We start from the raw sequence: 11,734 nt of genomic DNA, 5'->3' as shown, positions 1-11,734 counted from the left end.
TTTTCAATATTTCATAATGAATTTTTATAATTAAGATTCAATATTTTGTTAATCAATTATTAATCCTACATTGTTAAAAGACGATCAGGCAAAAGAGCAAAGCGAGAAAGAGATAGCTCTATCAGCTTTGTCGAATGGTAGACAAGGATAGCAATACATTACTAATCAAACACTGCCATATAACGTGGACCTCACTATAGTCCATACACCATTCTAAAGCAATCAAGGGAGTCTCAACTTAATAGAAATTAAATTTGAACAGTAAATACAGAAATTGAATTGTTTAGAACTTCAATTTATTGCTTCTCAACTCTAGAATTAAAGAGCTTCATATTGCAAATTGATTTTGATAAATCATAGAAACATAGAAAGCATATTATATAGCATGCATTTTCTCCGTGATTCTCAACCCACAAGATGTCAATCTAATCCTATACTTATGAACGAGCAACTTCTGTTTATATGTTTAGAAGTTTGTATTTCACCGGATATCGAAAACGGCTCTAACGATTCTCACGAAATTCAAAAAATAGTAGGTTTATAATATAAAGTTTCGATTGCACTAGGTCTCATCCCTGGGGAAACTCCCTGAAGGACATTAAAAGGATAATTATTATCCATCTTTGGAAAAACAGCTGATAATAATTATTTCGTCGTCTGTTGATGATGGAAATGAGTGAGCGAGTTCATGTATGTGGGACTGTGTCAAAATTATGACTCAGCTGTTGAACTTTCGTAATCATTCAATCAGGTACTTAGTGCCGGTTGCAAAAAAAGCCGGGTTATTTTCAATCTGAATAATTCTGTAGATCCATCTTTTGAAATGGTCTTCTCTGATTTTGTTCAAGTGAAGTTGATCAGGATTAAAATTTAACCGCTTTGTTGCAACTGAGCCTCTGGTGAGGGAAATTTTGCATTCCCTGGGAATTAATCTCAATTTACTGTGATTAGATAGAACATTTCTGTATGAATGTTATTATAATTTCTTCTTTTGTAATAAATTTTCTTTGCTTTTGTACTCCAGGGCAAAGATCGACCCCCGATATTAATTATATAAACGTGAAGATTTCAATGAACAGCAAAAACTGAATCAGATAGAAATAGATGTTACTAGAAAGGGTATCTTTACTGTATGAACAGACTCATCTATTTGACTTTCCATGATTAACTGCTAGCAGAGACAAGAAATATAGCTTATCATTATGATATTCTTCATCTATGCTTCAGTAGTAATTATTCGCTTGTTGATAGATCATTTTTGAACTAATCTTGACGAAACTACAGCCAAATTCAAATACTGTATTTAACCAGAGACAAGAATAATATAGCTTACTTATCCTTCATCTATGATTTAACTCTGGTGTCGTCAAACATATTATGTACTAGCCGTCAGGCTCGCTTCGCACGCCATATCCGTCTAGCCAGGGGGCTCCGCCCCCTGGACCCCCGACTGGATCGTCCAAGAATGAGATCAGCAGGCTCGATTCGATCGCCTGCATTTTTCATTTGAGCATTTTTATCATATGTTAGGACAATCCAGTCGGGGTCCATACTAAAACGTCTGGCTAAACGGATATTGTGAGCGAAGCGAGCCTGACGGCTAGTAATATATATTCCGAGGTTTGAAGAGTAGCAGTGCCAATCAATTTTTCGCGATAAATGCATTAAATCTTCAACTTGGTGTCAACCTAACAAGGTCAACTCAACTTAATGCCAACCTGACAAAATTATAAATTTAGTTGCCAGTTAACAACTGTTTTCAAATAGGTACTCTTTCTAGATTATAGTTCTATAGTAACATATGATCTATGGCAATTTCAATATAATTAAGGATTGGGAGAAGAAGATATACACATGCTAAAGGACGAACTTTAAATCCTTAAAAAAACCCTTAGAGTTAAAATATTGCCAACAGATTTCTTAGTGCGCCTCTAAAGGGCCAATGAACATACTACCAAATTTGAACGTTTTTGGTTCGGGTAGATTTGTAGTTATGCGAGTGAGTGAGTGAGTGAGTGAGTCAGTCAGTCAGTCAGTGCCATTTCGCTTTTATATATATAGATTTGAAGAAGAACTAGAACTCTAAAACTAGAATCTAAACTTCAAATTGATTCAAATCCAAACGGATACACACAGTAATCTAGGACAATTTGTTGTCTAGTCTAGACCAAATCGTACAATGAATAGTTCATTGAAATAGTTTGAATAGAAAGTGAGACCTCTGCTGTGAAGAGTTACAAGGTCTCTATTTGTTTGGAAACGGAGCATCCCATTCAGATTTTGATTATTTGTATCACCAAACCAGCTGGGCGCATGCATGCATCTGTCAAAACATTGGTATAGTCAGGTCCACGTTATAATGGCAGTATTCGATTAACTTTGGTGTGCTATCCTGGTCTATTATTCGACATAGCGATAGTGCTATCCTTCTCTAGCTCAGCAACGTTGCCAGATCGTTCTTCAACAATGTAGTAATATGATATTATTGAACAGAATATCTAGTCTTAATGATGGAAATTTATGGAAAATTAATGTTTTCTTGACGGATAAAATATAAAGTATCATTTTTAAAGAAGAATGAACAGTTGATATTTTTTTTCTTGAATGAATGAATGAATGAATTTATTTGCCAAAAACAAAATACAAAAAGCTTTACAAAAAATAAATATAAGTATGCAATGCACTTAAACCAAGATACATACATTATTTAATTATATATAATAACGAAATGATATCCTTTACATTACAAACAATAGTTTTAAAATGAAGATTCAATTTATGATCACATGCATAAGTACAGTAGGTGAGGCAAAAACACCGGCAAAAGAAGATTCCTTGTGCGCCAGTGTGAGTCGTAAATCAGCTTAATCAGGGATGTAATATATAAACTTGAATCTAGCGTATGAAGTGTTCGAAAATATAATTTTTAATATGAAGTTCATTATTGTATAAAAGTCAACGATTGGAAATAATTCAAGTTTAGCCATGCCTCTATGGCTCTTTTTCTGTGTTTATTATTTCGGAAATTCACTTTCTAGTAATTTATGAATTTTCTGCTAATGTAGTAAAGTGCCTTCTAAGAAGAGCTGAGTGGTGTTATATTTCATATTTCTATTGTATTAGGTCTAAGATTATAATTTATGTCATCGGCTAGAGGGAAATTATGCTCGTATTAAAACTGTAATTTGTTATTTTATTTATTTATTTTTTATTTATACATACTAGATACAATCATTCTCAACTATGAATGTTATGCAACTAAGATATAACTGTCGTATAGTTTTATCACCGTTACAAATTCACTGAACAAAATCTTACTATCAGTTCTAGTTTTCTTTAAAATTGTCTTTATGATGAATTTTTGTATTAGAAAAAGGTTTTTAATATGGGTATCGAAAGTAATATGGGTATCTGATATTGCATCAGATATACCGGTATCAATATTCTCTATATAGATGACAGTGGCAAGGCAGAGAATCGACAACACTGTTGTACTAACTCCCTCCACTGCTTTAATAACGTGGATCTGACTATAGTGGCAGAGAATCGGCAACGTTGTTTTCCTATCTCACCCCACTGCCGTAATAAGGTGGATCTCACGAATAAATAAATATAGTGGCAGGGAATCGGCAACGTTGTTGTCCTAACTTTCCCCACTGCCATAATAAGGTCGATCTCACGAATAAATAAATATAGTGGCAGGGAATCGGCAACGTTGTTGTCCTATCTTGTTAGAGAAGGTGATAAGCTGTGTCTGATGTTGAGCTGAAATGAAAGTGAACCGTTCAGAACAGAACCTGTGAGCTAGCGATACCTGACGGGGAAAATAGTAACTACATCAATGGTTTCAGCTCCACAGCTTTGTTGATAGAGAGAAGCCGGTACCGGGTTCGATACCCGGGCTGGCAAATAATTTTTGGATAGTAGCTTTCATGGAATTTTCTTTTATAGTGAGGTCCACGTTATAATGAGAGTGTTTGATTAGCAATGGTATTGCTATCCTTGTATATCATTCAACAAAGCGGATAGCCGGGCTGACAAATAATTTTTGGATAGTAGCTTTCATGGAATTTTCTTTTATAGTGAGGTCCACGTTATAATGAGAGTGTTAGATTAGCAATGTAATTGCTATCCTCGTCTATCATTCAACAAAGTGGATAGCGCTATCTCTTTCTCGCTTTGCTCTGTTGCCAGATCGTCTTTTAACAATATAGAAACAGTAATCAATCAACAAAATGTTTCATCCTAATTGTAGAAAACTATAGAAAAAAATAAATTATTGCTCAATAAAATATAATCGATTATTTTGAACGAAAATAACCCGTTAAGAATTAATAATTAATTAACAAAATATTTCATCTCAATCATTAAAATTCATTATGAAATTATTGAAAAATATAATTTCTTGCTTGATAAAATATAATCGATAATTTTAAACGAGAATGAACCTTTACTTTAATAAATCAGCTACCGTCTATAGAAAGCATTGACAATACAGAGGATCGGCAACATTGTTCTTCTATCTTTCTCCACTGCCATTATAACGTGGACCTCACTATAGAGAGATGACGGTTCTGGGTTTGATACCCGGGCTGGCAAATAATTTTGGATAGTAGCTTTCATGGAATTTCTTTTATAGTGAGGTCAAGTTATAATGAGAGTGTTTGATTAGCAATGGTATTGCTATCCTTGTCTATCATTCAACAAAGCGGATAGTGCTGTCTCTTTCTCGCTTTGCTCTTTTTTTCAAATCAATTCAAAATTCTCTATTCTTTAAAATGCACTATACAATAAAATTAATAGTATTATTAATACTAGAATACCCCTACAAGACTATACGTCTGTGTGTAGAGGGTGAGTTCCAGGTTACCTACTGTTTCTAGATCTATTGCGTTCTATCAATTTATGGCCTGAAATGGCCTGCATGATTTTCTAGTACAGAAATAACTACTTTCACCCACTTGATAGCTGAATAGAACACCTTAATAACATATCATAATACCAAAAATAATATGGTACTGTAAATTATAGTTTTAAATCCATAACAAAGATAAGAGTAAAAAAGATCAATGAAAAAAGTAAATTTGAATGAAATAAAAGTAATAATATCAAACAAAAAATATTGAATATTCTTAGCAACAATAACATGTTAATAATACTCCTAAATCTTAAAATTATCTGTTGTCACATCGTTTTTAACAATGTAGAATTAATAATTAATAACAAAATATTCCATCTTAATCATTAAATTCATTACGAAATTATTGAAAAATATAATTTCTTGCTTAATAAAAATAATCGATAATTTTAAACGAGAATGAACAAACAAATTGATATTACATCAATAAACCTGTATCAGCTACCGTCAAGAAGGCATTGACAATACAGAGGATCGGCAACATTGTTCTTTTATCTTTCTCACTGCCATTATAACGTGGACCTACTATAGAGAGATGACGGTTCTGGGTTTGATACCCGGGTGGCAAAAATCTTTTGGATTGTAGCATTCATGGATTTTCTTCTAGTTGTTCACCCTGTTGTCAATTTTTGCAGTAGCCAAGTCTCCTGAGTGTTAAATATGATAAGATTGATATGATAATGATAAGATATGATCCTACCAATCATATTATTTTTATGATTTGTAATATTGTATCCACGAATAAATAAATAAATAATATCGAGTGACCTGGCTGACTCAGGTCTGGTGTCAGAGTTTTCAGGTCGCAACTGATCAATTTCAGGGCCCTGACATGACCTAAGGAGTTGTTGAGAGCATTTAATTTGATTCTAAATTGATAATACTATTTATTATTTTTTTTTTAATTTTTATATGTGAATTTTTGTTGTTTTTAGGAGTGGACGTGACGGCTAACCAGGACGAGATTTTGACACGAGACATTCCAAAGGAATTCGACCAATAACGAAGAGATGGTACATTCGCACAATGCAGGACAGATATTGGACTCTGGAAACTGGAGGTGAATTCAGGCTGTTGGAGACAAGAGGTAAAAATCTTTCAAAAATTTGATTAAAATACAGAGTGTCCCACGAAAGGTGTAAGAGCCGAATACTGTAGATTCTGCTTGAAATTTGCAACAAAAAATGTCATTTGAAATTCCTCATATCGACCTTAGCTCTCGAGAGTTTTTTAGATTTTTAGATATTTTCGCCACACTGCACAGAAAGCAGCTGTTTTCCAGTCCCTACCTAGATCTGAAAGACATTGTTTGCAGACGACTCTCGTCTGACGTCAGAACAGAGTACCCTTTCCAGCTGCTAACATGGAACTAAGAAAGGTAATCAAAAAAAAGCTGATCCAAAAACCTTTTATTATTTGTGTTCATTATTCAATAATTAAAACATTTATAATAATATCAGCTTATTGTCATTTGAAAGGATAAAAAGTATAAACTCAACCTCTTACATAATTGAACATCATCTTTCAGGTTATTTAGACAATCAGAATAAAAAATAAAATACTTGGAGAATTTCCTGATATTCAGATTACCTCAGATTTGCTAGAGCTATCACCTTCCACTTCTGCTTTCGGAAGTGATTAGTAAACAACTATTCTCATATATATATATATATATAATATATATAATATAGATATATAGATTGTTTATTTTTTGTGTGGCGAAAATAGCGTCCGCACCACGGGCAAAAATGTCTTTCCGGCTCTGAATCTTTTCTAGTCCTCGGCCTACGGCCTCGGACTTGAAAACGATTTCGAGCTGGAAAAAATCATTTTCTGCTCTAGGTGCGAAATATACTATTATTCGATATAATTATGTTATCTTCAACTCATGGATTATAATAAATTTCCTTTCAATCTTCTTTTTACAATGAAATAAATACAGAAATTTCAAATTTTAGATCGTCGAACGCTCTGTTTGACCTGGTGTGGCAGGGAGATGGTTCAGTGTCGTTCAGAGCTAATAATGGAAAGTATGTGGCCACTAAGAGATCGGGCCATCTGTACGCCAACTCAGACACTGTGGCGACGAGACCTGCAAGTATTTCTTCTATCTTATCAACAGGTGAGTGAGAAATGTTCGATTTTATTTAGAATTATTGAAGTTAGATCAATATTGGAAGGCCACTTAAGAGATGGCAATAGCTAGATGTTTTGTATGAAATGTAAATTCATATAAACCACTTCTTCTTCTTCTTCTTCTTCTTCTTCTTAACAACAGGATTAGGCTTAATTGAATGAAAAAGACTAAGAAATTGTCAAAAAACCACTGATTTATGATAATTAGAAAGAACGGTTTCGGTTATTACACCATTGTCAATCTCTGATAAACTCTTAGTTTACAAGAGATCTTGATTTATACTAAGATACTAAGATTTTAAACTCTTAGATTAGTTTATCAGAGATTGACAATGGTGTAATAACCGAAACCGGTCTTTCTAATTATCAAGAATCAGTGGTTTTTTGACAATTTCTTAGTCTTTTCATTCAATATGAATAATTACCACAATATCAATCTCTAAACCAAAAAGTGAAATTAAGCTTTAACCTGTTCCGACTCACATCTAGCCATAAATTATTCATATAAACATAAAAATACTATTATTGCCACCGTTTGCGTGGTCTACCAACATTCTTTTGCCTACTGGCTGATAATTATAGATTTAAATGGTATTCTTCAGCTGACATTCTTTGAACATGCTCCCTCCATTGATGCCGATTTCTCGTAACCTTTCATTAATGCTGCAGATTTTCAATCCTCTCCTAATACTTCATTCCTGAAATGATATCTTCTATCACATCCCTTGGTTCTCATCTGCTGCCTGCACTCTACTTTCAAGTGGCTTCGTAGTAACCCATGATTCACTACCATAGAGGAGGATGGAGCGGCATTACCTTATAAAATTTCATAATTGTATCTGTTCTAGCTTTTTTACCCAAGTCTGCTGATATTTCCACATCATTGGAACTAACCTGTTGTCAATATTGGCAGTCAAAGTTAGTGAATCAACTGTCTACCAACTTTGATTTGCAGTAGCAGAAGTCTTCGGGGTGATTTACAGCATTCAATTCGTATTTTCGTTTAACAATAAACATTTGAATCATTTTTATCAGATTAGTGGCAACCATCAAAACCGATATCTACATCACGACCCACTCTTCCTAAATAAAATAATATCGAGTGACCTGGCTGGCTCAGGTCTGGTGTCAGAGTTTTCAGGTCGTAGCTGATTAATTTCAGGGCCTCTGTCATGACCTAACGACTGCTTTTTAGGCAGCCGGGACCGACGGTTTAACGTGTCCATCCGAAACACGGGAGTGGCCCGAGATAAATATCTTGCCCGGGCCGGGATTTGAACCCGGGCCTCTGAATCATAAAGCCAGCATCTGATCCACTCGACTACGGCTCCTGTTTGCAGCTTTATGTATTTAGAGCTATTCACCACATAACACGATTTGTTTTGTCAGTGCCGGTTGCACAAAAGCCGGTTAAATTTGAATCGTGATTAATCTCACGAGAACCAATCACAGAAGCCTTCTTTTCGAAAAAACCTTCTCTGATTGGTTCTCGTGAAACTAATCATGATTGAAATTTAACCGACTTTTGTGCAACCGGGCCTTGAAGTGAAATATTGACTCCAATCACCCTTTGGTTGAATAGTTCAATATTTGACGCTGGTAGACTCTCATACTGTGTCGTTCTTAAGGTGCGTACAGATTTACGCGCCGCGAACATGAGCAATTCACTTATAATCAGCTGATGCTAAGCTTCTTATATCTGTATCTTACCGTTTCTGTAAATAAATACAGATATAATTCTTGGGTCATAAACGACATGTACCATGGGATTTATTTTTCTTATGCTGTTTTCTCTCACTGGTTTTAATCATATAAAGTATATCCTTCATCAGATTCTTGGCTTGGCCATGTATTTAGACACAACTAATTCACATTTAGAATACTGGAAGGTATAATAATTGGACAAAGGGCTCGTGGAAGATCCCGGCTACATTATCTGAAGCAAGTTAGCAAAGATCTAGGAATCCAGATCGAACTGGAACGTACAGCTGTGGACAGAAAACGATGGAAAGCTGTCTATCAATCAAATGATTGAAGCTAAAGAAGAAGATCAGTTTGATAAACATCCAATTCTATCATCAATCTTTAACATTTGTGTTGTTATCCTATGATTGTTCATATTATTTTCAACTATTTTATCTATTGTTCTCTCATTTTCTAGGCCAATCCTAGTCCTGAAATGCGAGCAGGGCTTCGTGGGATACAAGGCAGGCTCCAATGTCAGACTGGAATGCAACAGAGCTACTTACTGCACTATTCAAGTGGAACGGGGAGAACGTGGTGTTGTGTATTTCAAAGGTAATTTCTATTAGATGATGAGGGCCAAGCAACATGAGGCGTTTCTCAGACGAGTCGGCAGGGCAGGAGGGTCTCCGATTGGCTGATTGGATTCAATGATATTATATAGTTTTATAAATAGCATAAGGACTACCTTATCTTTCAATGTTATTACATTAGTGTCATTTGCATTGTGAATAAATAAAATAATTGAATAAATACTTATCGGTGGATAGGATTGACATTCGTGAATCAGCTGATAATCAGCCAAGAGGACATCTTCCTGCCCTGCCGTCTCGTCTGTGAAACGCCTCACGTGGCTTGACTCCAATATCCTCAATAATCCAATTCTTATTATTCTAGAAGAAAAAACTGTTATCCAATCATGTTGTAATAGCGTATTTGAAATGAATAAGTTAATGGCCCGGTTGCACAAAAGCCTGTTGAATTTCAATCATGATTAAATCTCAAGAGAAACGAGGCTTTTCCGTGGAGAAGTCTACTCTGATTGGTTCTCGTGGAATTTAATCACTTTTTAAATTCAACAGGATTTTGTGCAACCGGGGCTAGTCTAAGGTCTTGGTAGGCGATCAGTGTGACGTAGAAGAGTGTGTAGGTTGAGAAACCTGAGGGAAGCATTCAACTGCACGTCACTGGACCTCTTCCGAGCAACAGTTAGAATTGCTATGATGGTAGCCAACCTCCGTAATGGAGGAGGTACCTGAAGAAGAAGAAGATTTTCGCTGAACTTCTTCTTCTTCTTCAGGTACCTCCTCCATTACGGAGGTTGGCTACCATCATAGCAATTCTAACTGTTGCTCGGAAGAGGTCCAGTGACGTGCAGTTGAATGCTTCCCTCAGGTTTCTCAACCTACACACTCTTCTACGTCACACTGATCGCCTACCAAGACCTTAGACTAGCCCCGGTTGCACAAAATCCTGTTGAATTTAAAAAGTGATTAAATTCCACGAGAACCAATCAGAGTAGACTTCTCCACGGAAAAGCCTCGTTTCTCTTGAGATTTAATCATGATTGAAATTCAACAGGCTTTTGTGCAACCGGGCCATTAACTTATTCATTTCAAATACGCTATTACAACATGATTGGATAACAGTTTTTTCTTCTAGAATAATAAGAATTGGATTATTGAGGATATTGGAGTCAAGCCACGTGAGGCGTTTCACAGACGAGACGGCAGGGCAGGAAGATGTCCTCTTGGCTGATTATCAGCTGATTCACGAATGTCAATCCTATCCACCGATAAGTATTTATTCAATTATTTTATTTATTCACAATGCAAATGACACTAATGTAATAACATTGAAAGATAAGGTAGTCCTTATGCTATTTATAAAACTATATAATATCATTGAATCCAATCAGCCAATCGGAGACCCTCCTGCCCTGCCGACTCGTCTGAGAAACGCCTCATGTTGCTTGGCCCTCATCATCTAATAGAAATTACCTTTGAAATACACAACACCACGTTCTCCCCGTTCCACTTGAATAGTGCAGTAAGTAGCTCTGTTGCATTCCAGTCTGACATTGGAGCCTGCCTTGTATCCCACGAAGCCCTGCTCGCATTTCAGGACTAGGATTGGCCTAGAAAATGAGAGAACAATAGATAAAATAGTTGAAAATAATATGAACAATCATAGGATAACAACACAAATGTTAAAGATTGATGATAGAATTGGATGTTTATCAAACTGATCTTCTTCTTTAGCTTCAATCATTTGATTGATAGACAGCTTTCCATCGTTTTCTGTCCACAGCTGTACGTTCCAGTTCGATCTGGATTCCTAGATCTTTGCTAACTTGCTTCAGATAATGTAGCCGGGATCTTCCACGAGCCCTTTGTCCAATTATTATACCTTCCAGTATTCTAAATGTGAATTAGTTGTGTCTAAATACATGGCCAAGCCAAGAATCTGATGAAGGATATACTTTATATGATTAAAACCAGTGAGAGAAAACAGCATAAGAAAATAAATCCCATGGTACATGTCGTTTATGACCCAAATTTCAAGCTGATTTTTGTATGCTGAAGCCGATTACTGTAGATTATTGTCGATTATTACTGTGTGTTGTTGGGGTGAAAGTGTTAAGGTTCGTACAGATATGAGCCGCGAATTGCTCATGTTCGCGGCTCATATCTGTACGAACCTTAACACTTTCACCCCAACAACACACAGTAATAATCGACAATAATCTACAGTAATCGGCTTCAGCATACAAAAATCAGCTTGAAATTTGGGTCATAAACGACATGTACCATGGGATTTATTTTTCTTATGCTGTTTTCTCTCACTGGTTTTAATCATATAAAGTATATCCTTCATCAGATTCTTGGCTTGGCCATGTATTTAGACACAACTAATTCACATTTAGAATACTGGAAG

At 35.5% G+C, this 11,734-nt stretch overlaps 1 protein-coding gene across 1 annotated transcript; it reads left to right on the top strand.

Annotated features, from left to right (window-relative positions):
• Nucleotides 1-5,895: 5,895 nt before the first annotated feature.
• Nucleotides 5,896-9,352, top strand: LOC120356697 (the record flags this gene model as incomplete). Its single annotated transcript, XM_039445663.1, has 3 exons — nucleotides 5,896-6,005; nucleotides 6,877-7,040; nucleotides 9,216-9,352. Coding segments are annotated over exons 1-3 (362 nt in total), but the record flags the coding sequence as incomplete, so codon positions are not given.
• Nucleotides 9,353-11,734: the final 2,382 nt, after the last annotated feature.

Source organism: Nilaparvata lugens, unplaced genomic scaffold, assembly GCF_014356525.2.
Source record: "Nilaparvata lugens isolate BPH unplaced genomic scaffold, ASM1435652v1 scaffold7538, whole genome shotgun sequence".
Lineage (NCBI taxonomy): Eukaryota > Metazoa > Arthropoda > Insecta > Hemiptera > Delphacidae > Nilaparvata > Nilaparvata lugens.
This window is presented reverse-complemented; position numbering and strand designations above follow the sequence as displayed.